Source organism: Microtus oregoni, unplaced genomic scaffold, assembly GCF_018167655.1.
Source record: "Microtus oregoni isolate MIOR12 unplaced genomic scaffold, Mior012 000047F_ref0000412, whole genome shotgun sequence".
NCBI lineage: Eukaryota > Metazoa > Chordata > Mammalia > Rodentia > Cricetidae > Microtus > Microtus oregoni.
In genome coordinates, this window is record NW_024543221.1 from 18,871,805 (window position 1) to 18,899,189 (window position 27,385).

Sequence of the window (27,385 nt, forward strand, 5' to 3'; positions counted from 1 at the left end):
CTGTGAGTTCGAGGCCAGCCTGGTCTAGAAGAGCTAGTTCCAGGACAGGAACCAAAAAGCTAATGAGAAACCCTGTCTCGAAAATCAAAAGGAAAAAAAAAAAGAATGATCAGAGTTACTGAGTCACAAAGAGGCAAAACAGCATCTTGGTTGCAGTGTTTTCTGTGGAGGGCCCTATGCCTATGCCTTGGATGGTGTTAGATTATGATAATCTCTTCCAGTCTTATCTTAAAAATCCTAATCAGACCTTCTACTGGCATCCAGGGGAGTAGCCCTCAGTGGGAAAGAGAGCCAGTGTACTAACATGATTTCTCTGCACTGCTAGCTGGTCAAGGAGGGCTACAAATGCTGGTACTTTAATGGAAATCATGTCATCATGTCTACCTAACTTTTTTTGTTTTGTTTTGTTTTGTTTTTCGAGACAGGGTTTCTCTGAGTACAGAGTACCACCACTGCCTGACAACAATTATTTTTGATACAGCATCCAACGGCATCTATCAGGGCTTGATCTGAATGCTTTGATTGCCTTTGTTTTCTTCAAATGGCAACATTTGTATGTTGGTTTTCTTTTGGGGCTTTTTCTTGTTGCGGTCCTCTCTAACAGCACTTGTTTTCCTTGGCATCACACATTCGTTATTGGACCCATGAACACCCTGCAAGTTTTGTAGGTGTATGGGGACTTTACAGATTTTTTGGCAGTGTTTAAAATCTTGGAGTTTAACATAAAGCTTTTGTTCTGAAAAATTGGACTGTCTGAACTCTGTGATCTCCTTTCTCAAATATCCCTGAGCACAGAGATGGAGGGGCAGCCTGCAAGGATTGGCATGGCATAGTCCTTCTTGGGACAGTCTTTCCTGAACTGCTTCTCTTCTTTATTACTTGTCTGGCTGAGAAATGTTGTAGTTGGTTACTTCAAAAAGGGAGAAACTGGGCCTCTATGGGCCATCTTACGGATTGATCAGTATGTTTACTATTAATTCTTTGAAAAAGCAAATTCAAACTTTTAAAGAGTTAGAATAGAATTTTTTTTTTGTATCTGTAATGCGAATTTGAGAATGCTTCTAGGACACTAAGCTGGCAAATTTGTCTGAGATGTTGGCCCATTTCCTGCACTTTGGTACTATGTATTAGCATAGCACTTACTAGGTACTTGGTGAATGTTTTGCCTCCTGAGGTCACCAGGCCCCAGCTATTTGTCTACTCCCAGGTTCTTAGCAAAATTGCCCACCCACCACATCTAGTGTACTACAGTATGTTTCTAGCTGGCCACTTCCATGGGGAACCAGATTTATATTTAGTTTATCTGGGATGCACACTTGGGCCCTAAATGTTCCAAGTGTATGTTAGCTTCTTGCACAGCTCCCCTATTTCCACTAAGAGCTGGGTCTCATGGGAGAAAAAAAATAAAGACAGCAGGCCAGCAGGAACCCTACTTTTGTCCACTGATGTGGTTAATGGAGTTTGTGGCCAGTACAGAGTGCATGCAATTCACGCCCTGGACAAGGATGGGTCAAAGTTTAGCTCTGTCCCTTTAAAGAAAAAAGAGACATGGTTTTTGGAATTTTGAAATTTTGACCCATATCCTTTGGAGGCCAAGGAGAACTAACTGTGTCTGGAGAACTTGTTTAGTTCACAAAGCCTGTAGCAGTTGAGAAACTAAGACACTTGGAGCTATTGGGCAGGAGCTGACACCCTGCCTTTTCAGGATCCAGACAGGCCTTTTAGTATAGATGGCAGAAGGCAGTATCCTGTCCCTGCTCAGGAGTTATCCTTATCCCCGCCCCCAAATCAAATACTACACGTAACACCCTGTAAAACTGCTTCCTTGTAGGTTTGGCCATGCTTGCTAAGTAAACACCAGCCCGTGTTTTTGGAATTCAATTCATCTCTGCTTCCTGGTTATCCCTTTTGGATTTTTCTGTTCTCCGTGCTCCTTGGAATCAGGTTAATAGAAGAAAGACCTAGAATTAGTCAGCGGCACCTAAAATGACTGCTTTAATCTTAGTAAAAGTCTGAGGGTTAAATGGGCTTGTAGGAAGAAAACTGAAACAAGTCCTCCTACACAGTGTCACATTTTGCAAGCCATCCTTTCTATCATGGACATTTCTCTGTGAAATCTTAGCACAGTCTTGTTGTAGACCACAGTGGCCTCACTCCTAATGCCCTATAACCTTGTGTGTCCCTACTCTGGTTTGGTGCACCTCTTGACTGTTTCTCATGATTTACCTCTTCTTATTTCCACCCACCCATGACGTTCTTATTGCCATGGGGCTGAGAAGCCACGTCATTCACCAAGTTTGTGGAGTTATGGGCTAACGCTGTGCTGAGCCTACTTCCCTCTAGTTCCCTCTTCTGAAAGAGAAGGCTCTCTGGCAGAGCTCTTTGTTTATTTGATCCTGGACTCATGGATAAATCAGGAATGTCCTGACATGAACTTAGGCGCGTGCGCGCGTGTGTGTGTGTGTGTGTGTGTGTGTGTGTGTGTTTGTGTGTGTGTGTTTCCCTGTGGAGAACGACACTGGCAAATAGAGACTTGGGTGAGCAGAGGATCGTTCTGGGGGACTTGCTTTAAGTGACATCAAAGCCATATGCCTTTGGTCATCAGATCAGTAGGTAACTTCTTTATTGGCATACTCTACCCTGCTTCCCAGAAGGTGTAAATTTGAAGCACTTTCCCCTCTGCTGGGAGCCTGGCACAGATGCCCCAGGCTTCTTTTAAAACCAGGGATTACCAGGTTGTCTTCCAAGAGGTCCTTCTCTCTCCTGGCTAAAATGTTGGCCAGAGTGGTTGTGTAAAGTCTGTGTAGGATGGTAGGTATAGAAGGAGTGGTTTCCTGGTCTCTTGTTCCTATTCTTCCTGAAAGGTGCAAGATCGATCATGATGTGATGCACTTGATGAATCAGCTTACTGCCCTAAAACCTGAAGACGGCGGAAACATCTGGTTAGAGGCTGGTATGAGAAACACACACACACACACACACACACACACACACACACATGATTGGAACGTGAGCCTTGTTGAATGTGTCTGGGTGTGTAGAATTCATTGGGTTGGTGTCTGAGCTCTTCTTGGAAGCATTTCAAGGAAGGGGGATGTTAGAAGTTCTGTGTTTTGCTGCTGTTGAGAGCTGTCAATATCCTAAAGTAACTTCCACCTGCCTCTGAAGCATCAGTGGAACACCTTCCTCGTAAGAGTTTCTGGGTTTGTGGGTACACTAAACTATTGCCCAATGATTGATGGTTGGGCCGGTATATGTTTATCTTGGTTGGTCACCAATCCTGAGGGAAGAATCAGGTATTGGCTATCTCTGGTCCAGGCTTGGACATCCCTCCGTTTGTTGTCTTTTTTGTTGTTAGAAGGCTTTTCTTGGGAACAAATGACTCAGCAATGAATCGTAGACTGTGTGGCCTATGTGCCTCTTGGGAAATTATTGGACATATACTTATCTAGGTCCTAAAATTTTGAACACTGAATGAATAGAGGTACATTACTCTGGATTTTTTCAGGCTGCTGTTTGGTTTGTTTTTGAAATAAACCTTACTTGATAGAAAGATCTCGTTTTCGGGTTAAGCAGACAGTGTTTTAATTATGCTTTTTATCTTTAGGAAAGTCAGGATATAAAAGTCCTGATTCCATGGCTAAAAGCAAAATAAAATAAAACAAGAAAATTCTGAAAAAGGAGAAAGAAAAAGGCAAAAATAATTCCAGAAAACAGCTGTGGCTGTAATTTTGGACTTGTCTGTAGCAGAAAGGGTTAATGGGATAGTAGTCTCATGGTGAGGTCTATTTTAGCCTATGGCTAGGAGAAGCCCGTAGGGCTCAAGAAAAGATGACGCAACATTTAGTAGTACAGGACAGCCCTGGCTGGGCCGGGAGGCTGCCACTCAAAGAGTTAAAGCTAATCTTATTGCCATGAAGCTCCAAAGGAAGAGGAGAGGTTGCAGGGATAGAGACCTGTGTGTTCTGGAGCTGTTAGGTATGAAAAAGGAAAAAAGGCTGAAAATGTGGCCAAGAAAACAGAATGAAGGTCCAACTTTTTTTTTCTCCCTTGTTTGACCAGCCTTGGCACTGCCCGCTGCCTCTCCAGGGGAAAAGCTGCAGTTCTGCTTCTGCAACACAAGGAGCAGACTGGAGAATTTAGATCTGCGTCACAGAGCTCAGAGCGGAGAGGGAGAGGGAGAGAGAAGGGGAGAGAGAGAGAGAGAGAGGAGAGAGAGGAGGAGGAGACGAGAAAGGGAGACAGAGAAAGAAGGAGAGAGAGAGAGAGAGAGCAAGGGAGCCAGCACGGACACACAAGCTGTCGATAGGTCTGCTAGCAGCAGCCGTGCTGCAGCAGAGAGAGAAATCAAGAAACAAGTCATAGCAACACTGGGCACCAGATTCCGCCAAGCGTTCAGAAATCTGTCGGGGGCCAGAGGCCTCTGGGTAGCCTAGGCTAAGATGTCACGCAAGGTGGCATGGGCGGTTCCCATAGGGAGGAGGTAAGATGAGGGGCAGGAGTAGATACAAGAGTTGGTGGGGTGGCAGGGGAAGACTTAATCAGAGTGGATTCTGGAATGTTCTGGACTGCGGCACCCTGTGTCTGGATAGGAATTTGGGTCTGCGCAGGAGACGGCTGGTGGTCCACTGGGGCTTAAGGACTTGATGGCATAACCTACTTCTTCCTTCACGTATGTATTTTGGGTGATAAGGGCATGTCTAGGGTATGTGGGTGCTCTGTTTTTTCTCACCTTCTCCCTTTCTTTTTGCTGTTGTTTCCCCTTCCCCCTTGGAGGGTTTTGTTGTTGTTGTTGTTTTCCACTTTAATTTCCTCTCCCTTAATGTCAGCTACTTAGGCCTGACCAGGGTAGAGGGGAGGAGTGAACCATCCCCTGATTCTCACTTAAGCTCCCACCCTTTACCCAGCTTTCTTCTGGTGGACAGAGAGGCTAGTTTTCCAGGTTGTTTGGGTGTCAGTGTCCATCTGTGCTGTCTTAGGGGAAAGGAAGAGGATGAGAAGTGTCAAGAAAGCCGTCAGGAGGGACTGTTTACCCAGCCATTCCCTTGTTAAAATGTCTAGTCCTGGGCATCTGGGGCGGTAGAGAGCATAAGCATGGGGTGGGGTGTGGGCTGGGAGAAGTGGGGTGAAGCTGGGAGGTTGTCACTGCGTAGTTGAGAAAAGTGGAGAACGGTGACGCAGTCACTGTTGCATCTTGTTAGGAGCTCTGTGGGGACAGGTAGTGCAGCTCCTGGGACCTGAGAGGCCAGCAGAAGGGTTAAGGATGAGCCTAGGTGGGAAGCTAGCATTTAGAGATTAAATGTCATCCTTTTGGCGTTGGAAAGTTGTTTACCTTGCGTTCTCTGTGTCTCCATGTTGGCTCCCTTCCAGTTCACATGTGATGGCCTTCCCTGTACTGCTGCATCATTAACTAAGTGACTGAGCTGGTCTTCCATTGGCCAGGGGAGGGCTCTTGCTTCAGACACTTCCTCTCATTGGTAGGAGGGCCAGTGGCAGGTGAAAAGCTCTTTTTGATTGGCTGAGGACAGGGTATCAAATCTGAATTTGCATTTCACTTGCTTAAAGGGGAGGGAGGAGAAGCCCAGCAGCTTCTAAAATCTCTTTTAGGGGTGTGCGTAGGTGCCTGTGTCTGCCTGCTTCAGACTGCCCAGTCGCTGCTTCTTCCTTTACCTTTGTAAAATTTCAGTCACTATAAGGAAGAAGAGCTTAGAGTGCCCCAAACTTTTTTATTTTTTATTTTTTTTGAGGGAGGAGATTGGGGAGACTGGTTTGAGGAGGACTGACCAAATTGGAAGAAAATATTTGTCCTCTGCTTTGGTGTCAGAAAAGGGAATTTTCCAATCTGCCACACCTCAGTGTTGCGGCAGAAATAATTCTTGGCTCCCCTGGAAACCATCGGGCAAGGTAGGGAGAGTTGCTGTTGCTGTCGTCACTACCCTGGGCTTCCTATTTGAGTGGTCTGCTCCCAGGTGAAGGGATCTACACTGATGCTCTGGTCATCCAAAGGGCCTCAGACTCTTGGAAGAACCTGCCTTTTGGAAGCTGCTGCTATCTTGTGCTTGGAAAGGTGAGCCGTGGGACTAACCTCAGGACATTGCTTGGAAGCTGGCTGTTGTAAGGTTTCCCGAAAAGTGAGTGGGTGGAGGTTCGAAGGGCTCCTGCTAGAATGATTTGTCAGTCTAGGGAACTAAGAGATGGAGAATAAAACTGGGGCAGCGGTAACTGTCTGATATTGGGGGAGGGAAGCTGGAAAATCAGAGTGCTAGCATCCTGTGTTGTCCTTGTGGTGGGTCTCATTTGTGGGAGGGGGTTTGCTGGGCCCTGTGCCATGTACAGTGGCCCCACCCATGACTGCGCATCTAGAGCGCAGTGCGCCCTGGGTCTCTGGCCTGGGACAAACACCTCCCTGATTGTTATATAACTCAGGGTGGCCTGTGCCTTCTCAAGCCTGCTTTGCAACCCTACCTCCCCACTACGTGGGGCTCACAGCTGAGGGTCTGCTGGGGAACATGTATGGGCTGGCTAGCCTTTGTCCACTTAGTTACCAGATTTCAGTACAGAAGTGGTCTGCTATCTCATCTGGGGACATGGGCTCCAGAATGTTCTTCTGAGTACCCTGTGTCACATATGGTCCCTGGGGCTTGGAGGTGGAGGTAGTGTCCTCTTTTCCCTTTTACCCTATCTGGTTTGGGGGCAGGGACTTTGTGAAGAAGACCTGACACAGTATTAGTATGAGGGAAGGTGTGATACCCTATTGGGAGGGGTTGGCAGTTCCCCTTCCTTGTCCATAGCGTTCCTTTCCCTGGGTTCCGGATTCCTCTGAGGCTGCCATTTTGAAGGCATCTCTGCTGGTCTTCCACATGGTGGCTGGTGCTGTTGCTTTTGCTGGCCCAGCTATGCCTGTTCGGAGAAGTGGGTGGGAGTCAGGGTCTGTGGTAGAGGGGTGCAGGCGCTATGTAGATGGATGTAGCTATGATTGCTGCATTGAAGGTGGTCTGGAGGCAGAACTGCCTGATCCCACCCTGGGTCACAGCACTGGGTGGGGGTTGAAATGGAAACCTGGGTCAGGGTCCCATGGCCTGGGGTCCCATCATTAAAGTGTGGGCACTTGGCTTCCATGCCCTAGTTAGCCTAAAACTCAGAGATGTTCTATGAAGAGCCTAGTGTTTGAGGAGAGTAGAGGCAGACCCAGCAGCTCATCTAAAATGTGGCAGACCTGTGGTTTGTGTTCTTCAAATAGACTCTGTCCCTGGCAGCCTCCACATGGGGATGGGGAGATGGGGGTGAGGGACACAGCAGGCAGCAGCATTTGGTCACATGGCCTTGCCTTTCCTCCGTGCCCCCTGCCAGGGCTACAGGACTACAGTTCTAACTGCTCTTCTAGAGAGGCTCCCTGCTGCCCAACCCTTTCTAGGCCCTGCTGCGGATAGCGGCCATCTTGTCTTCCTGCTCAGAGATTTAAAATGGTTTCCTATCATTGTCAAGTTGAAATTCCTCCCAATCAGTAGGATATTCAGGGCTCTCTGAAAGTGGCCTTAGCTTTCAAAGAAGCCTTCCTCAGGTAAAAACCGACCAACTCATTTCTCTGCTTTTTCAATACTGGTGTTTTCCATGCCTGCTTTCTACCTGTTGCAGTCCCATTGTCTTCACGGACCTCTCCCTGAGCAGCCTCTAAGCAGAAAACCACTGTTACAATTCTCCTTTCTTTCTTAGTATTTTGTTATGTGTTATTCCATGTGTTTTCTATCAGAGTTTGTACTTTAACAAGAAGCCTGGGGAAGGGGGAAGAATATTCTGAGCTTCTGTTGCCGGCTGCCGTGTTAGATTCTTCAAGAACAGTTACTTGTTTATTTTTTATCACAACCCTTTAAGGAGAGTCCTGTGGCTGACAAGAGCCCCAGTTTCCAAAGTCTTTTTTCTCTGTAATCCTCCATGTTTTCTAGATGTTAGAAGATGACACCCTCCTCTTCATACTGTGTTAGGTCATTCAGCTGGTCCATTCCTATACCTGCTTTATAACATTCTCCTCTTCCTTCTTGGCCAGATTCAGTCAAGGTGATATATTTTTTTTGTCCTGAAATGAACAGACTTCAGTTGCTTTGCTTGCCTTCCCCATGGAAGATCAGCCAGAGGTGGGTAGGTAGGAACACCTTCAGAGGAGAGTAAGCCCTGTTGAGGCAGGTGCACACATTGGACTGGACATACCTGGACTGTACTCCAGTCCCAGTTGGGTGATTTTAGACAGTTCATTCTATTTCTCACCCATATATGTGACCTTAGTTTGTAAAGTAGAGCCCTAGAAGAAGCCTGTTCTATAGGCATGTCTGTTGTATTGTCTGTTCTTTGTAGATTTGCCTGAAGCCTTCTTTCCCTGCCTGGGGACTTATTGGGCATGTAAAATGAGAGACTAGCAGGTGACTAGCAAATTAGGGAAGAATTATATACTTCCATGCTGTCACAGCAAGCATAAAGGAGAGTGTCTTGGTAGTTTGTACCTCAGGCCTGCAAGATGGTGGTGTTCTCCCAGGGATGGGTGCCCCCCCTTGTTTCTGAAGCAGGAAACAGAGGGGTGTTAGCAGAACGGGGGTTAGCAGGGAATGTTCCTGATAGCCTTTTGATCCTAGGTTTGTTTCTCTTTTTGCTGAATCTCTATAGTGGCTGATGCTCTGAGCACCCTGATGCCCCTCATCACCAATTCTGGGCTATGTAACTGAGTCCTGTCAACAGCAGTCTAGGCCCTAGTGACGGCTGCTTTGTTGTGTGTGCGTGTGTGTGTGTGTGTGTGTGTGTGTGTGTTTCCATTTTTTTTTCCTCGTTGGAAGATGACTCAGTGTATTGGGAGCCGGGAGATGGAGCTCTCAGCCGAACAGCCAAAATGTTCTGACAACATGAAAGCAGCAAAAAGAGCTCATTGGGGCTCTGGACCAATTCTCAGCTTTGGGTCATTTTTAGGGAGGGCTGGGTATTAAGAAGGCCACTGTTAGGCTTTAGGGATGGGGAGACACCAGACCGCTCATAAGTGTTCTGAGACCTTTGGATTTTAAATTCAGAGGAGAGACATGATTGTGTTATTCAGCGAGCTTAGAAAACAGTACCCTTTTGCCCACCCCTCCCTTCTCTCCTCCCTCCCTCCTTCTCTCCCTTCCTTCTCCTTTTTTCTTTCTTCTTTGTTTTATAAATTATTTTCACTGGTCCCAGATGATAGACATATTTCTGGAGCTGGATCTCCTTTGGGATTTCTCAGTGGGTCTGTATGAGTGGGTTTGGTCTTGTTGAGGATAGAAGGTGACTCCTTCTCAAGATTAGGCAAGGAGATCCTCCATGAGAGTGTACTATAATCCCCTGGAGTAGATTCTCCAGTAGAGGCAAGATGCCAGAATACCCTTTATCTTCTGAGATTTGTGTGGATGGTGGTCCTCCCCACTTTCCCTAACCTGAAGGCATCTCTTCTGCAGGATGTCAGCTTTCTCTTTCCTTGGATGGTGTGACAGAGCTTACTTTTTTCCTTTCATCTTCCTCACTTCCTATGACATGAATTCTCTCCCCATCTTCCTTCTGCCCCCGTTAGCACATCATTATGGAAGCTCGGGGTTCTAGGCTTTTCCCGCAGCATTGTGCTAAAGGCACATGATGCCCTGCCCCACCCATCGTGCCTCTGTCGCAATTGTATCCTGGTCAAATTATTGGATTTTTCTCTCTGGTTTCCTCGTTACAGTCTAGGTTGAGGAACAAACAATTTAAGTTTGGGAATGAGGGGCATCCTGACCCTGAACTTCATTCAGACTTTTTCCAGGTAGCACTTTTAACTTTTTAGCCATTGATTTTGGTGTAGACATTTGCTTTTCTACCCAAAGATCACCTAGAATGACTCATTTTGGATCTTTAGGAGGTACATCTCCTGAGCCTGAGAATCAAATGGGGGCAGGAAGCTATGACTGAGGTCACAGCACAGTGGGGCACAACAGGCGTATGAACGAGCTGTCTATACTCACGGTGCTCTTAAAGGTATTTGAAGCTTCTAGCTTTTGTGTCTGAGTAGAGAACATCTTGACTAGAAAGTCTGCATACGTGTAGGAGTTCTGAGCTGTGCATATGATGAAACCCTGAATGCCATGTTTCAGGGAACTCTGTTGTGTGAGTGTGTCCCTGACCAAAGGGTGGTGGATAGGTACTCAATCAGATGTTGTACCCACCAGTGCTGGTCCTTCTTCACATTGCTCTGCCCAGGGTTATTTTGCATCTGTCACAGCTGAGGACTATTGTCCCAGGGGCTACATATAAAATGTAATTGCAGATCATTGCTTGATTGGTTTTGTGAGCAGAGCCCAGCTGATCTACTTTTCTTTCTCTTCCCAGCAGAGAACATGACAGAGTACTGCTCTACCTATAAGTAGTTGACAACCTCTTGGCAACTCAGGCTCAGCTGAGGATGATGTTTGTGCATCAAAGCCATAATTCCGCTGGCTAGAAGTTTGCTTGCATTGTTTTGGAACAGAAAAGAGGAGCTTCTTGACCACTCTTTCAGTAGGTAAGTGTTCATCTTCATTTTTGTATGTTTTTTCTGCTTTCAGATATGCAAAGTGAATAGGTATCTATAATCCTGGGCCGCTATACCTTCTTCCTCTCCTATGTGTCCTCCCTTTGTCCTTCAAAAGGAAAGGCTGGAAGTTATTGTTCAGCCACCACATATCTCCCTTAGGCTCACACTTTAAAAGCCAGTTTTCTCTAAAATGGATCCAGTAGTGTCCTTGGTAAGGAGTTCTAATACCCTCATGAAGGGCCCTGCTGTACTCACTGTGCCCAGCTTGTGCTGTTAAGACTCCTCACTGGCTAGCTGCATGAGGATGGTCCTTGCCAGCACTTAGCATAGATCTGCCAAGTTCTAGCTCCAAATCTCCAGGCTGGTAGGAACCTCAACTATATATAGCCTTGAGCTAAGCAGTTCTTATCAGGCCTGTCTACCCTTCCCTGTGGGAGAAGAGTACTTCTATCATAACCACAATGTGGAACGTGAGTTATCTCCTAGGGCTGGAAGTTGTGTATGTCCATATCTGGCTTGGATCTGCCATACTTACTCTTCCTTTTCCTGTTTCAGGTGCTGGATGAAGTTGCTGAGGTGGGATGAGGGCCAGTAGGACGCCATGTTTAGAGAAGGAAAGACTGGGGCACTCAGTTTTGTCAAAGGTGGTTATGCCCTACCTCAAATACCAGCTTCCAGAGTCTCCTCTGTTTCCTGCTTGACTTGCTTTGCTCACAAATATCTTTTGACCTTTCCTCACTTTTCCGGACCTCTGACTGTGTGCTTTCCCACACCCCTTTCTCTTCCCTTTGATTTTTTTTCTTTAGGATAAATGAGAGCATTCTCAGCTACTGGTCTAAGAGACATACCTGGTTTTTCTTTTTTTTCTTTCTTTTTTTTTTTAATCTTCACCCCCTATAGCAAGACAGGGAAAGGAAGTTGTCCTGGGAAGGAAGATGGGTAGTGAGTAAGTGTTGGGTGATGGAGCATAGTAGGTTAGATAGTCTTTTCCTTCTTGGAGGTATACCAGAGCCACCAATTTGTGTGGTTCCTTGACCTCAGGTGTGGTCTGATGTAACAGGGACCTAGTCTTGCTGGTGGATTAAATATCCAGCTATTGATTAAAAACTAGAAGCAACAGATGAAAGGCCCGAGTCTGCCTCCCAGGCAGCTGGAGTGTGACTGCTCCCTGGATCTATTCCCTCAAACTTGACCATTCAGAACCTCCAACAGTTGTTCTTTTCTCTCCATTCTTCCATTCCTGGCTTTTCTATGAATGGGGTAACTGGCAGAGTGCTGGACAGGGTATGGAAGTACCAGGGCACCTTTACTTCCCACAGTGAAGTAAAGAAAGTTTCCTGGCTGCTGGGTGCAGTTCCTGTTAGAATCCCTAAAGTTCTGGGAGCTGTCCAGGGCTCAAGCATGTTCTTTCCTGTGCAGAAAGGGTGTTTGCCTTACTCTGGATACACTGAGCCTATAAGGGAATTAGGCTAGGTCTGGGGTCTAAAGTTTAGGCTAGGCTGAGCAGTGACTGGATTCTGGATTTTTCTCTGCTTGGGGTTTTCCTTTGAATGGATTGTTTTATTCTTTAGATCTTCAGTTGTTCAGTTGTCTTCAAAATATTTCCAGGCACTTGACAGGGAAATACTTTTCCTCTGCCTTACAACAACAGCACTATTGAGTTGTTAAAGTGATGATCTCCCTCAAAACTGGGAAGGCGGCTCCATTGTAGACACAAACCGGAAAGCAGACAGCTAGTGCTTGCTGTGATAGTCAGAAGTCCCTGTCTGTCATTGCTGGCAGTGTTCTTAGCCCCTAGAGTTAGTGGGAACTAACACAGCCAGGTGACTAGGGTCTGAGGAGAAAAGAAATAATCCTGGATAATCCTACTAGGTACCTGTGGAATCTCAATCCCAGCCAGCTCGTGCAGTTACTCTGCTGGCATTGTGTTTCACCTTCCCTGCTCCCTCACTGCTGTCCAAGGAAGATTAATGAATCCCACCTCACATGTTTAATTGTCTTGTCTCTCCCTTTGAGACAAGCCTCTGAGATCCCTGCCAAGAAAGGTCAATTTGGATGAGTTATCTGTTATTTCAAGGAGCTAGACAAGTTCAGTCACTGCATCAGTGGTCTGTGAGGATATCGAAGGGATGGAGGGGGCAAAACTTTAAACAAAGAGGCGAGTTCCGTCAGCTCTATAGCTGGGAAGTGGAAAAGAATCAACCTGGTTCTTCAAGATGAGCCCCACTGGAGACCTGAAACCAGACGTGCTGCTGGCCGTGACTGAGAACCGTGGGTCTTGTGCCCAACTCTGATGGCCTCTGCTGCCATTCACAGCCCTTCCTTTGCCTCATTGGGAAAGTGGGTACAGAGCAGAAAGGATCTTGACTTTGCCTTTTGTCACACAGCTGTCTCTGTGAATCAGGGCTGTACCACCCTGCCCATTTCCCTCTTTCAGACCTGACTTCTGCTGTGTGTTGCCGGCCAAGCAGGCAGGACAGTTAGCATGCCTTGAAGGATCTAAGCATGCCTGACACTTTTTCCTTGGCCTCTGAGTCTATGAGTTTTGGAAGACAGCTGTGATACTGAAGCTGAAATGGCATGGCTGGCAATAGTAAAATGCAAGGTGCCCTACCCAGGGACTTGATTGGTCCACACCATCTGGATTCCACTGTATCCTTTTCTTACTAGGGCTATGAATTGTTCAGTGGATATCTTGGCTCTGTCCCCTGGCTTGGGTTTGTCCCCAAGACTGCAGCTTTAGAGGAGGATATGAACTCTTACAGGTCACGTTTTTATATTTATGGCCTGCCTCTGGGATAAGTAAGAGACACTGTCCTTTTAATCAGCCTGCCGTCTGTAGAAGGGCCTTGCTTTCCTTCATTTTCCTGGTCACTGGCTATGAGGAAAGCATACACTGGGTTTGGTTCCTTGTTGGCTCCTTCCAGCTGCTTATGGGCTAATAAGCAAGAAAATACTCTTGAGGCCCCATGGTCTGTACAGAGCTTGATGCTGTAGAGCCATGACTTTGTGGGTAGAGTACAGGAATAGGATGAAGGGAACCACATAGGGTCATGGTTGTTCATGAAGATTTTGCTTAGCTAGAAACTCAAAGCCAGGAAAATGAACCCAAGTTGCTGAGAGGGAGAAAGGAAGGACCTTGGAGGCCTAAGAGCAACCAAGTTTTATTCCACAGAGGCACCCTAGTGCTAGTGTGAATGAGGGTTGTGCGTAGTGTGATGGGTTTTGCGTAGGTAGTAGGAATGGGTTTTTGGGTGGGTGACTGTGAAGAGAAGGGGGTAAGTGAATGAAAGGACTTGGTGAGGACCTACCAGGTGACAGGATAGGACACTGTTCCCTCTTAGTGGCGTGGGAGATGTGCACACACATGGGAGCTGGCTGTGGTGCAGGACTTAGATTGAAAGACCCTGTATGTTCAAGGAAGGCATTCTGTTTAAGGCCTGCCCCTGTGCCAAGAGGACTTACTTTGCGTTTATTTAGCCTTCTTTTCTTTTGTGGTTGGAACTCTAGTCTGTCTACAAATCTCCAAAGCTGCCTGGGTAGGAACCCCTGGGCTTGGGAACATGTGGAGAAGTCTTAAGGATTCTCGGGAGTGTTAAGAAGCCTTAGTCACTACACACTTAGATCTCTTCACATTAGCTGGTTCACTGGGTTTCACAGCACTGAGCAGAGGGTGGTATTGGCCTTGTCATGACTTAACTGAGTCAGAAAGAGCCCTCTCAGGGCCTAATGACTTGTTCCCAGCTTTGGATTTCCAACCCAGGTCTTATACTCCAGCTAGACTAGGGAGTGGAGCACTGAGGTCCTTGGCAGTATTCTGGATCTCTGAGGCCTTCACTTCTTTCTTTATACATTAGAGAGGAGAAGGAGAACTAAGAATATCTTTACTCTTCTCCTGTTTGTCTGATTGCTTAGAGTTCTTGTGAGAGCTGACTTGCACTTGGCTAAAATGCCAGGCATTCCCCATGATCCTGAAAAGAGTTCTTGTTAAGTCTTTTTGACATCTTCATAGAGTATTTCCCTGAATCTGGGCATGTTTCTGCTGTGTGTTGCTCACTAGGAAAGGAAGTCTCACTGTGGCAACTCAGGTTTTCCCATTCGATTTGTGAGGGATGCCTGGAGCTTTCCCAGCATGTGTGTTGTGTCTGTGTTATCTGTTAGCTGGCTCACATAAATCATCCACTGGAAGCATTGGCTAATGTGTTGCATAGTTAGATATCAGGATATAAAGTGGCTCCTTGGTTCTACCTTTAATCAACCCTGGGTGCCTTTGTGGTATCCTTAAGCTGGGAGAGTAGCAGAGACAATGTCGGCACAGATCTGGAACAATAATCCAGTTTCCTTTGAAGAGAGAATTTTTGCCACTGAGCTTATAGGAACGGTTCTTAATTCCTATACAAAAAGTAGAGAAAGTATATTCTGTCTCTTATATTTCCTAGGGAAGATCTGTTCTGTTTCTGTATTTGTATCATTACTGCTCTTACCCTGGGCCATTGCTCCCATGAAGAGGACTCTTGACAGTCGTTGTGGTTTGGGGGGAAAGATAATAGAGAAAGTAAGATCAGGTGATGTTTTCTGGAAAGAAGGTAAGAGTAGAGTTTCAGCGTGGACTCAGCTCTGAAAGTCATAGGCATTATTTTTGGTGCTAAAGGCTTAGGTGTATGTTCAAGTGGACATACTTCTTAGAGGAAACCCAGAGTGTGAAATAATTAGTTAATGGCTCAATGAAAGTTATATTAAGTATGGAAAACCCTATGTCCATTTGAGTTATTGCTAGCTGTAGACTTTGTATCAGGAGACTTGATAGGACAGGCCTGTCTTAAGTTCACACTTAGTATTGACTTTCTTCCTCCTTTCTTTTCTGTTTCCTACTCTTTTACATTCCTTAGCCATTTCTGAATATAGTCATTTCCTATCTATGGAGGATTGGATCCACAGATGCTGAAGTCCTTCTGTGAAATGAGTTTTTTTTACTTAATTTTATACATATCCTCTCATGAACTTTAAACCATGCCCAGATTTCTATAATACCTAACTCAAAGCAAATGCTGTCAAATAATTGTTTTAAGAATTCTTTAGAAGATAGTAGCAAAGTCTGTGCATATAAATGTAGTTCATTATATATATGCATATTATATATGTTCATGCATAATAACTGGAGTGCAGGGAGACAGTACCTGGGGATGTGGAAGGCTGACTATAGTCTGTTGATGGAGGTTTCTCTCCCTTCTGGTCTCGCAGTCATTCAGTCCCAAAGAAATACACAGAGGCCTACATTAATTATAAACTGGTTGGCCTAATAGCTCAGACTTTCTTAATAACTAACTCTTACATTGTACATTAACCCATTCTTCTTGTCTGTGTTAGCTGTGTGTCTTGGCACCTTTTATCAGCAAGGCATTCTCGTCTTGCTTCCTCTGTATCTGGGTGACGACTACAGACTGAGCCTTTCCTCTTCCCAGAATTCTCCTGTTCTTGTTGCCCTGCCTATACTTCCTGGCTGGCTACTGGTCAATCAGCATTTATTAAAACAATACAAGTGACAAATCCTTACAGGGTACAAGACCATTGTCCCACAGCAATAGTCTGTGCGGTTACGTTGCTACTTTCTTGAAGTACATACATGTCTTCTGGTATCAGTGAATTAGTGACTCTGATTTGGAGTATAAGTAAACAGACTGCTCACTGTAGGGACCTTTCTGTCTTCAGAATTTAGCTGCCTATAGACCCTGGCAGAGATCTGTTTGCCCTATAGTAGGTACCTAATGTGGGGTGGTTGTTTAGGTATGCATCCTGAATCTGATTAGCTGTTACTTCGTCGTAGCTCAAATACTGATGGTCTTGGATGTCTAAGACCACATGCCAATCTACTAGGTGAAAAAGGCCAGAATGGATAGGCACAGAGAGGGAGGGGACACTGCCTCTGGCCACTGGCTGCTCTCCAAAACAGGTGAACTTTGTGTTCAAAAGGAATGCATTTAATCTTTTGGTCTTAATAGAAGTTACTTGTATTTTCTCTCCCTTTTTCTCCTCCTTTCTCTTCACCCCCACCCTTGTTGCCTCCCCAGCCACCAAAGAATTTAATCTGCTGGACAACAAACAAAACAGTTATAAAACTTTGAAAACAAGAGGGTGTGGCTTCCCCAGTGAGGAAAAGGGCATGCTGGGTAATGGCCCCAGGGAACATGCCAGGCTTGAGGTTTAGCCTGTGAGAGCCCAGTTGGGTGGGTACCTGAATGCCTGCCCTGCCCAGCTATCCCCCAGTCCAGAAAGGGGACAGAAAAGGGCTTGTAAAGGGGAAGTTGTGTATGTTCCCCTCTGATCTGATGGGAGTGCACTAGACTGTGAAACTTCCTTCTCTGCCTCTTCTAACTCTCACCCTTTTCCTTCTCCTCCCACCTCCTCCTTCTCATTGTTCTTGAGACTAGCAGACAGAGGATATAACAGAAAAGGGTTAGAATAACAGTATAGGTGCTGCTACTAGCTGGGCCTGCCAAAGGTGAAATAGGGTTTGGGGCTTGTATTGCCTACAAGCTCAGACATATCTTTACTAAACCCAGCCTCCCCTCCACCCCCACTGACCTGGGGCAGTGCAGCCACATATACATCACAGTGTTATGCTCTAGCCTATATATTGCCAAGTGTGTGCCCAGGTACTGGGCAGAACTACCACTAGTCCGCCCTGGCTTTCTGGTGCCTGCCTAAGGCTGTGCTGAGGACAATGGCTAACAAATGCTTTCTTCTGTGAGTGTTTTGCTCTCCACAGGAAGAGTAAGGCTTGTTGCAGAGAATTCGTGGGAACCCAGAGTAGACACATGATCCAGTGAGTATGGCACCAAGAAGAATATTGTATCTATCCTCCCCTTTTTGGCAGGAGGAGGAGTTGACCCGTCCTGACTGGATGAGGTAGGGAAGTTAGACTTGGCTATCTCTTCCCTGACCTGTCCTTATCAAATCCTCCACTGAGCCATACAGGCCATTTCGGAGTGTTAAGGTAGTGGACTGTGTAGGACTGGGGCTATGAACTTTATGGTAGGCATTGGGAGATCACAGGTAGGCTTACCTTTCCTCTTGTGCAAGCTTCAGCTCCCATAAAAATGCTTCTGGGCTGTGTTTCTCCTCCCTATGAGAGCAAAGCCCTCTGCCACAAGGGAAGCACATTGCACTTTAGCCTTCACTTGGTCCCTGCTTTCCTCCTTCCCTACCATGTATATTTCATCCCAGAAGGCAGCCATAGTACCATGCACTGTCTTAGAGTGTGGCTGGTCTCCACATCTCTAACTTAGTGAAGCCAGGAGAGCCAGTGCTGGCCCCATGGGCTTCTGAAGCCCTTGCTTCTCCCTTGGTTACCCAAGCAGGCACTTGTGGAACACACTGAATCTCAAGGATATTATGACCACTATGGTAATCAGTAGTCACGGATGTTAGGCCAACAAGCTCCAAATTCCCCTTTACCCATGTATCTTCAACATATATCCCTCATTTTTTCACCCTTTCCCCTGATTCATTAACCACAGCTTGTTGGCAGCATTCCCTACCTACCCTGACAGCCAAAGACAAAATGTCCTAGATGCTGGGCCTAGGCTACTGCTGAGAGTGACAGGAAGCCAGGCAGCCTGTTCATTTCACATATGCAGTCTCTCTTGGAGGTAAGATGTTCCCTTTTCTTATAAAAAGACCTTCAGACCTTCCCTAGTCTCCCCTCCCAAATATGAGTTCTTCTCACTGGTGGGAAGCCCTGAATCAGTCTTCAGAGGCAGGCAAGAAATGGATGGCTGGCTTCTGGCACCCTCCCCCACGCTGGCTGGAATTCTCATGCATATAACTGTGACTCAGCACCCAGTGCTGGGTCAGGAAGGAGAAGCTATTGCCTGGCTGGAACCTTCCCACGTTCTGCATGTGAGCACATCAGACAGCACAGGCTGGGCCAACAGGGTGAGGTTCCTGGGGCAAGTATCTTCCCCCTCCCACGAATTTTCTTCCCACATTCTTTTGGGTTCTGTTCTGGGCTCAGGATTCTAAAGATCATAGCAATGGTCATAGACCACTTTTTAATCTTTGTTTTTAACCAGTGGCCCATGAAGAGTGTTTATAACCTTTAGTTGTCCTGTCTGACCTGCATGGGTTGTTTTTTCTCTGTGTTAATTTTGTATATCTCTGGACAAAATATGAATTTTCCAGATTACAGTACTTCTCTTGCATGCTGTTGCTGCCTCTGGCTATTTCCTTCCTAAGCACTGTGTGTGTGTGTGTGTGTGTGTGTATGTGTGTGAGAGAGAGAGAGGGGGGGGGCAGTTTTCCCAGCTTATTCGCTTATTCTTTACAGATGAATACACTAAAGCCATTCATGATGATGGCAGGGGCCTATTCTCAGCATGTAGGCAAGTTGGTGTTCTAATTTAACAAGGAGTGATTTTGCCTCTGCCCCTCTGGCCCCTGCCTTGCCCGAGAAGTGTCCTGTCATGGATGGGTAGAATGACCTCCAGAGTGAAATAGGAACAGGAACAGATGGAGGCTGGAGAGTGGTGTCTCAGACTTCTTTCCTGCTCAGTGACCTTTTCAGTACTGCTAAGTGAGGAAGGGTGGTTTCTTTTCTAGACAGCCCCATCAAACCCTGTAGCTTGAAGTTTACTTGAAGCTATTTGAGGAGGAAGATCCCATTGCTCTCACTGAGAGCAGAGCCCTAGCAGCCCACGGTTTCATGGGCTGCTGCCGTAGACATCCAGGTGACTCTCAGGCCTGGTGCCAGAAAACTAGAGCCTTTATCAAGTCATCTAGCTGTTCCAAACTAATGAAGAATCACCACCTTGTTTCAGAAAAGGGACATTGCCCAGCCGACAGTGCTTTTAGAGTCCTGAGTGGAGTCGGATGGACAAAGGGTCTGAATGCTGGGAGTACTTTTATTTCCCTCCTTAGTGTTTAAATCACCATACTGTCAGTAGTTCTTACCTACCAGAAAACAGGGTTTGCAGTCCAAGGGTGGAACCCTAGACCTTACCTTTTCCTTCACTGGTACTTTCACCTTACCAAGCATAGCATCTCCCCTGGGCCTGGGCAGCATTTCACTTACTGGGTAGAAAGAAAGACATTAGCTTTATGCCATGCTGAGGACCAAAAGAAATTTTTGTTTTCTAACTGATAGCAAACTGGGCTAACCTAGGAGAAAGCTTTCTAGAGCTGAGATAGGACAAGTGGGATGGCAGCTGAGGGAGTAGGTGGAGAGTTGCCAAGGAGGTAACAGCAGAGGCGGAGACTTCTGGGAGAAGGGTGTGCTCTGGATTCCTGCAGGATATCTCTCCTTAACATAGAGGAAGAAGACTGAGGATTCTAGCAATAGGAAGTTGCTAAGAAAATTTGACTGAAATGAAAATCAGAAGAGCTGAGTATTATCACATGTAAATCTCATCTGTCCCCTTCATTTACAGGGTTTTGATCCTTGTCAATAACTGCCATGTGATATATTTACATCATCTCGTTCACAAGGCCCTAATTTTGGCAACCAGTATCACTGTCACTCTGGAACTCATTATATAGATTTGCCTGCACTCTTCTGTAGCTGAGACCCTGGAGAACCCCAGGGAGGTCCTCTGCCTGGCTCAGTTTCTTAGAAGCTAAGCCTATCAATGTTACTGGTAGGCTTCATTCCCATCAACTTCCCTGTTGCTAGACAGGACAGAGGCACTGTGGTACAATAGAGCAAAAGCAGGTTCTCCTAGACTACCTGACCCCTTGCAGTAGCAACACCATGTGCCCTCATCTTTACCCAGACATAGCATGTGTGACAGTGAGTTTCTTTCACTTTATCCGGATTGCCTGAAGTAAATTCCCCTCCCCAGTCTAGGTAAGAGTTCAGTTCAAGGGAAAGGAGATCACAGTCACACAGAGCAGACCAAGCAGCAGCAGTGGAACAGGAATACAGACATTAGTCCATCTGGTTCTATGTCTACAGTTTCTTGTGCAAACAGCAGAACAATACCTGCTTCATTGGACTCTTAGAATGACTAAGTATTGTGACACTGGATGTTCACATTATATTTGCTCAAAAATTACCCTATAGCAGTCAGGAGCTGTAGGAAGAGCTTATATCCGGAGGACAAAAAGAGTTGCTGGAGAGACCAAAACATACGGTTCTATTGTCTTTTTTTTTTTTTCTCTCTGTGTTGTGACATCAGAGGAAACATAGCAAAGAGGCAGTCCAATTTGGAACATAGTTTGTGAATCTTATTTTCAGATAAATTTTAAAAGCTTACCTTATTTTTGTGTTAGAGGAGTATCTACATAATAAGATACCAGCTTTTAAAGTTACTCTGGGTTAATTCAAAATGTCAGCCTATGGGGTCATAGGATGGAAAGGAGGAACATGTGCTCTTTTTGAATAATACTCATGGAACAGTTGTCCTGACTTAGGTGCTAAACCTGTGTTCAGTAGTTACTGTCTCATAGGTAACTGTCCTAAAGGAGTGATATCATGTATGCCACTATGCGTCTTGGGAAATACTACATAAATTCAAGACATTACAGATGTACATGCATGTAATGGACTTGGTTCTTTTAGTTCATTGTGTATTATAATTTTTAACTAATGTGAAGTCATACAGGGAGTAAGCTTTGCATGGGTCTCGTCTGCTCAGAATGTTGGCTGTGACCTGCTACGAGCAGCTTTGTATGGCTGTCCATCTGACAGGCAAGATGATTCTCAGAGCTGAGGCTGGATCTTCTGACTTCTCTGCCTTCTTCAGCGAGATCCTCTTCTTCTGGAAGCTGGTTTCACATGGTGGCTTAGATTTTTCCATCTTTGTATCTAGCACCATTTGAAATCAGTGTTTTAGGAGTAAGAATTGCAGCACAGCAGAGGTTAGACTACAGAGGAGCAGCTGCACACAGGACTGGCTCTTTCCTTCAAGAAGTCAAGAGAAGACTTGGAGTAGTGGAATTTGGTCTTGAGTTTGTTTGGTTTAGAGGCAGTGATAGTGGGAAAGTTGTTTAAAATAAATGCAAGGGCATGGATCGGGGCAGGGAGGGAACTAATTTATCCATCATTTCATGGGAGGGGGAGGTTGGCTTGGACCTGACCTGTACTGCTCATCATCCAGCGATGTTTTGGGTGTTGATTGTAGCAGGGAAGGGGAGGGTGCTCCATACCTGGAGGAACGCTTCACCCGCATCAGTACTGCCTGCCTGTACCTGGAAGATGCCTGGAGGACTCAGTCGTGGTTGCAGCACAGCTGACGTCAGACTTGTCACTTGTCTGCCATGAGGTTCAGACCTGAAGACCACCACTGGCCCATCTCTTACACAGGCTGACCGATTTCTCCTGGTGTTCAGAGTCTGTTTTTGTCTAGCACCATTTGAAATCGGTTATGATGTAGGGGGAAAAGCACCAGCCTCAGAGCCTCGTGGTGTCTGGTCAGCAGCAGCCTGTCGTTTCCTACACAGGCAGAGCAGAAAAGGAAGATCACAGTTTCCTAACTTCTTTAATTCATATGTATGTGGTAGCAGAAGTTAGAGATAACAGGGTTTTAAAATTAAATTTTTGTAATTTATCTGATATCCACAGTTGTAATTTCTGACATGTGGTACTGTTATGAATTGTATAAACTGGTTGCTGCTGAACCATGTTTGAGTAGAGTATGTTCATGCATCCTGGCTTTAATAAATAATTTGCTATATTCAATTTATCATGTCTGTGTTTTTAATCTATTATTTTCCATTCATAATTCTGTGACAATGAGAAGTGGGCCCTGGAAAGTTAATTTGCTGTGCCAGTCATAAAGAATTAGAAGTTGGTTGCTGTAGACAAACATTAAAAATGAAGGCCATTAAGACAGGAATGAAATTCTAAAGGTGAAAGATGATCAGAGACATAAGGGAGCTCTAGGCTGAGGGATGTTACTAAATGCGAAGACTATTCTTGGTTCCAAGGAACTGTGGACTCTGACCCTCCTCCTGTCAGTGTTGCTGCAGGGAACTTAGTTAACCAAACTGTCATGTGGCCCTTAAAGGGGAGCAGGCTGATTTCAGTTGCACTTGTAGCAGATGGAGTTCTACTTTTGGGTGATAGTTTATTTCAACCCTTGAATAGGCGGTGAGACAATTTTGTAAAACTGTTCAGAGATTTGGCAGCATGGGGAGGGGGCAGGGTCTATGCTTGGAGAACCTTGAGGAAGAAAGCAGGTGGCCCCTTCCATAGAAGTTGCATAGCTAACTACGAAGCTATCTGCAGAATAATCATTTCAAGCCAGTGGGTTTCAGTAACTGGTGGCAAATCAGCTGCCCAGGAAGCTTTTTCTGAGGCCACATCCCAGTAGTCTTACCCCAGATGGCTGCTTGCCTATTGTGCTGGAATTGGGAGGTGAATGGAGGAGCATTTGCTTGAAAGACTTCCCAGTGACTACGATACATCCTGCAGCTGCAGAGCTATTTCAAGCTTTTGATTGAAGAATCTATGTTCTAAGTCTCAGGATGTGGTGGTGGGAATGGCTAAGTCCCTCAGCTGTATTGTTTAATTTGCTCCATGAAACTAGAAGACCGCACCTCCTCTAAGTATGACAACTTGGGTCATGGTATTAACTAAACATTAAGCCTTTTTTTGTTGTTGCCCTGTCCAAAGTTCCCAATTAATTCATATTGGAAAATTAAAATACGCCTGAGTCATGATTCTAGTTCTTAAATAAGTGATAATAGAATTTAGTATCAAAGTGCAAAGACAAATGCGTAAACAGTTTCATATCCTGAAGTTCTGAGAAGCAAAATGAAACTAGAACACCTCTCAAACACTTATTTTTTTTTTTTATCTTGAGTGCTTACATAAAATTGTCAGTCTGGGGTAGTTTTTCATAATTGACTGCTAATGCACAATACTTCTTTTTTTTTTTCTTTTGGCAGTATCCTCCTCAAACAAAAACCATGCTGTCAACCCAGGTAGAAAGTCTTTCTTTGAGGCATTATTAAGCCTTACCAGACTTTTTAGAAGTGAATATAATGTACTGTTGTTAACCGGAGGAAGAAAGATCTGCAACCAGTTTAGTAGAGCAAATGAATTAAGTCTGAACCCGAGCATCTTAAAAGAAGTTGGCCCAGGCCTTCTATTTGGAAACTGGCATATAGTTTCAGGAATAGCTAGCATACTAATATGTACATAGTTTTTAGGGAAGCCTAAGATAGTTCCTTTAATATATTATACATGGGCATATTCTAGCCCAGTAGCATGCTGCCGTAGCTTTGGTCACTGAAAGAGTGATCTTTGGGCCCTATCCCTGTAAGGAAGTACTATTTTAGTTGGTCTCAGATGAGTCTGGTGTACAGACAGGGTTGAGAGCCATTTCCCTATTTCTGAAAAGGCCATACTGTTTTGGTCCTAGTTCTTTGCTTCCGGTTATTATGTTGGTGCATAAATTTCCTGTAACTGCCCTTAACAAATGAGCACAAAAGTGATGTCTTAACATGCACATTCTTAACAGTTCTGTATGGCAGAAATCTGATGTTTTTATTGAACTGAAATCAAGGTACTCTCAGACACAAACCCTTCAGAAATATGAAGGAATAATGGGTTTCTTGGTTGGTTTATAAATATGCTGCATCGTTTTTTTGGCTTGTTCTCTTCAAGCTTCAGAGGTCAGCAGGGTCACATTTTACTTCATTGGTTGCACTGTCTTCGCTGATTAGTGTTTACCTTTTAACAAGATCACGATGTGATAAACCTATACATCAGAATTTGAGAAGCAGATTGCTTTGGGAGCCTACAGAAGGAATTCTCACGGTTGAAGCTCACCTCAAGTACAAATTTAATATTTTTTGAGATGTGGCAGTGGAGGTAGGTAATCAGATGCTTAATTTTTCCAATCACCATACTTAACGTGTTTGCCTAAGCATTAGATATTCCCTGAATTCCCAGTGAAGCCACAAGCTCCAAATACCATCGGATATCAGAACATCAGAGCTCTTGTTTCTAGTGGTTCAACACAGGGCTTAGCATTGCAGTGTATAACAATATTCAGAGCTAAAATCATTTCTTATTCCTCACATCAGTCCTACTACCTGTCTCAAGTTTTATTGGGTTTGTCCAGTCATGTCAGGAATCAAGGTTGGTAGTTTTCCTGCATTATCTGTGTGGCAGTGTGTTTACCTGCTGTATGAAAGCAAGAAGGGAAATTGTGTGTTCACATCAGTTCTCCCAGTATATTTTTCCTATATTAAGAAGTAAGAAATTGTTACTTTCCCAAAAGCAGAAGAGAACTAGTGTTCTACCTGTTCTAAAATACAATTAATGACTCTGGAGTTCCAGCAATGACAACCTCACAGAGAAGGGCAGAGGACTGTCAGATCCTCTACAGTCCATAGGAGGGCAGCAGTACTATGGTTCTCAAAGGTTGACACTTTATCTAGTGTAACCTCTGGATGAGCCTAGAAAGCCAGAACACAGGGACACCTACTCGTGTATCAGATTCAGTCAGTTCTGAATCACTTTTAAAAGTTAGTGGGCTGTTAAATTCTGCTCTTAAGGCAAATTATTAAAATATGTAAAATCTAGTCTTGGTTAAAATGTTAGCTGTCTGGTATCACAAGCTTTGGAACACTAGAATTGCTCATGTCCCTAAAACTTTAAAATTACTTTAAAGGGCAGTTCCAAATTCCTTTTGCCAACAGGTCTTTCTAGCATAATTCAGAAGATTTGTTGTTGGTTACAGTAAAAGTTCTCTATATTTTATGCTAATTAAAATATGCTAGAGTCTCACGTCAATGGCTTAAAATGCTTTAGTCAATCTAGTGTTCATTCTGTGTTGATATTAGTCAAATATTACTATCATTTTAAAATTGCAGTTTATCATTGCTTATTTTGACATCAGGACTTCTAAGCAAACAAGATTATGTTAATAATCTGTTGATGACTTTTTTTTCCATTGCTGAGGAGTGAATCCAGGGTCTCGTTATGCTGAACGACCTTCCTGATGAGCTACATCCCCAACCCATGAACATTAAATTCAAGACTTTGAAAATTTTTAATAAATAAAATTAAACTGTGATTTTCTTTAAGCTTTTACCCTCTTTATAAGTTTATATGGAGAGTTGACCGTCAGGCCGGAAAATTGCTAATACAGGTTCTCATCCTCACCTGGCAAATTAAAATCAGAGAAATTAAGACTTCCTGTTTTCAGGCCTCATTTCAAATTAATAATAACAGAGCACACTGAGGTAGTGCTCAAGTGTCAGTAAAACTTGGGGGAGGCCAGTGGACAGCCCCAGGTGAGAAACACTGGCCTGTCCTTAGTCTGGCTTACTTCATATTTGCAAAGGCAGCAAGAATTATTTTTGCATAAAGAAAACCAAATCCTATTAGTTACACAGGTCAGGTTTTTAATTGTTTGACTTTGCTTTTTGAGCCCTCTGAATGCATTAAAGTGATATGAAAGTTACATCTTCTATTTAGACATGTATATATTGAGTCTGAAATGTGGCTAAACAAGGCTAGGCAATAAAAGATTAAGAGCTGAGGAGTCAGAGTTTCACAGGACAAATAGGACATGCATTGGCCTCAGAGATAACATGGATCTGGAGAGGATGTTAAACGTTTCAGGTAACAATGGAGTGTAGAAGGCACAGATGTGTGCTAATGCACAGCCATTATGTGCAATGAAAGTGTGAAGTACAGGGAAAAGAGTTGTAATCAGAAGGTCTGGTGTCATGCTTGGAAACATGGCCTTCTTCCAGCAGGAAACGTCACTGAACATTTTGCTCTGGACACGGGCACTCAGGGCTGTGTTGAACCCTTGGTAAGCTGGAGGGGCTGGGATGTGAGGAGACAGTAGAGAGGTTACACTCAGATGGCAGTTAGAACCCTATTTTATTTACACTAGAAACACACACATACACACACACATTACCATAAATGAAGTTCCTTCAAATATATAATTTTACTTTTGCCAGACTTGAAGAACCAATTTTCAAAGATGGAACAGTAGTGACTTCCACACATGGAGCTTCTCATTTTCCTGCAGCTGCAGTCCTGAAGTTAAAAGAATATTTTTAAGTTCAATTATGCCTTTATCATTTAGACAATCTTAAAAACAAAACACACTTTTCATATATTTATATAACTGACAAATTATTTGATAAAATATAGATTTATACATCTCATAAATAAAAATTTGAAGGTTAAATTTGAAGCAGAGCATGTTATACAAGTAAATATTAAAAATACTTGATTACAAATACTTTAAGTTTAAAAATAATAAAGCCATTTCTTGTTTTTAAACAATTAGTCATTTGTTTTTAACCTGCTATCTTTTTGTCTATTTTTAATGCTGAGATTATAAGTATACCACCAGGCCTAGGTATAAGCCTGCATTTTTAAAATGTGTGAAAATGATTACAGACTTCAGTTTTTCTTAATCCAGAGCTTCTGGGTGGTTTTTTGGGTTTTTTTTTTTGTTCAAATATTATCTTCCCAGAGTATCTACTTGGAGGGCATAAGAGGTGGGGGTTACTCAGAGTGACTGCAGGTGTTTATACTGAAAACAGGATTCACCTTCACCCAGTTTCAGTTTGTATTCAGAGTCTTCCCAGGACAAAGCTTCTTTGCCACTCTATGCTACTAAATGTAAAGCACACCTTAGGAAGGACAGTGAATTGGGCATGGCAGTTTCTTCTCTCAGTTCCCCAGAGCCACTGGCTTGGGGCCTTGGTGGAGGCCAAGCTCTGCTCTACTTGAGTATGACTTACTCCAGAGCTCATTCAGCACAACTGACAGCAGGAGTGCCTTCAGGAGAGGGGTTAAGGAAAGGGCTTCCTCTGATAAAGGCAATATGCAGTGTCTGTTTTCCACATTCTTGAAGTTATTTGATGAAT

At 44.5% G+C, this 27,385-nt stretch overlaps 1 protein-coding gene and 1 long non-coding RNA gene across 3 annotated transcripts in view; one reads left to right on the forward strand and one right to left on the reverse strand.

Moving 5' to 3' along the window:
• The first annotated feature begins 4,260 nt into the window (after positions 1–4,260).
• Positions 4,261–11,487, forward strand: LOC121435762. The gene is made up of 3 exons (XR_005972609.1): positions 4,261–4,672; positions 10,360–10,528; positions 11,096–11,487. It is a non-coding gene; the product is annotated as an uncharacterized LOC121435762 (long non-coding RNA).
• A 14,785-nt stretch (positions 11,488–26,272) lies between these two features.
• Positions 26,273–27,385, reverse strand: part of Cd46 (CD46 molecule) — a 30,594-nt gene continuing 29,481 nt past the window's right edge. Inside the window, exons 12-13 of one of the 2 annotated variants that reach the window (XR_005972625.1) lie at positions 26,422–26,543; positions 26,273–26,324 (exon numbers count right to left, since the gene is read on the reverse strand). Coding sequence is in view for 1 of the 2 variants with exons in the window: in XM_041635432.1 (XP_041491366.1) it covers positions 26,522–26,543 (22 nt within the window). In the remaining variant the exon portion in view is untranslated. Of the gene's footprint in view, positions 26,325–26,407; positions 26,544–27,385 lie in introns of those variants that run through there. The other variant, XM_041635432.1, reaches the window with a different exon arrangement.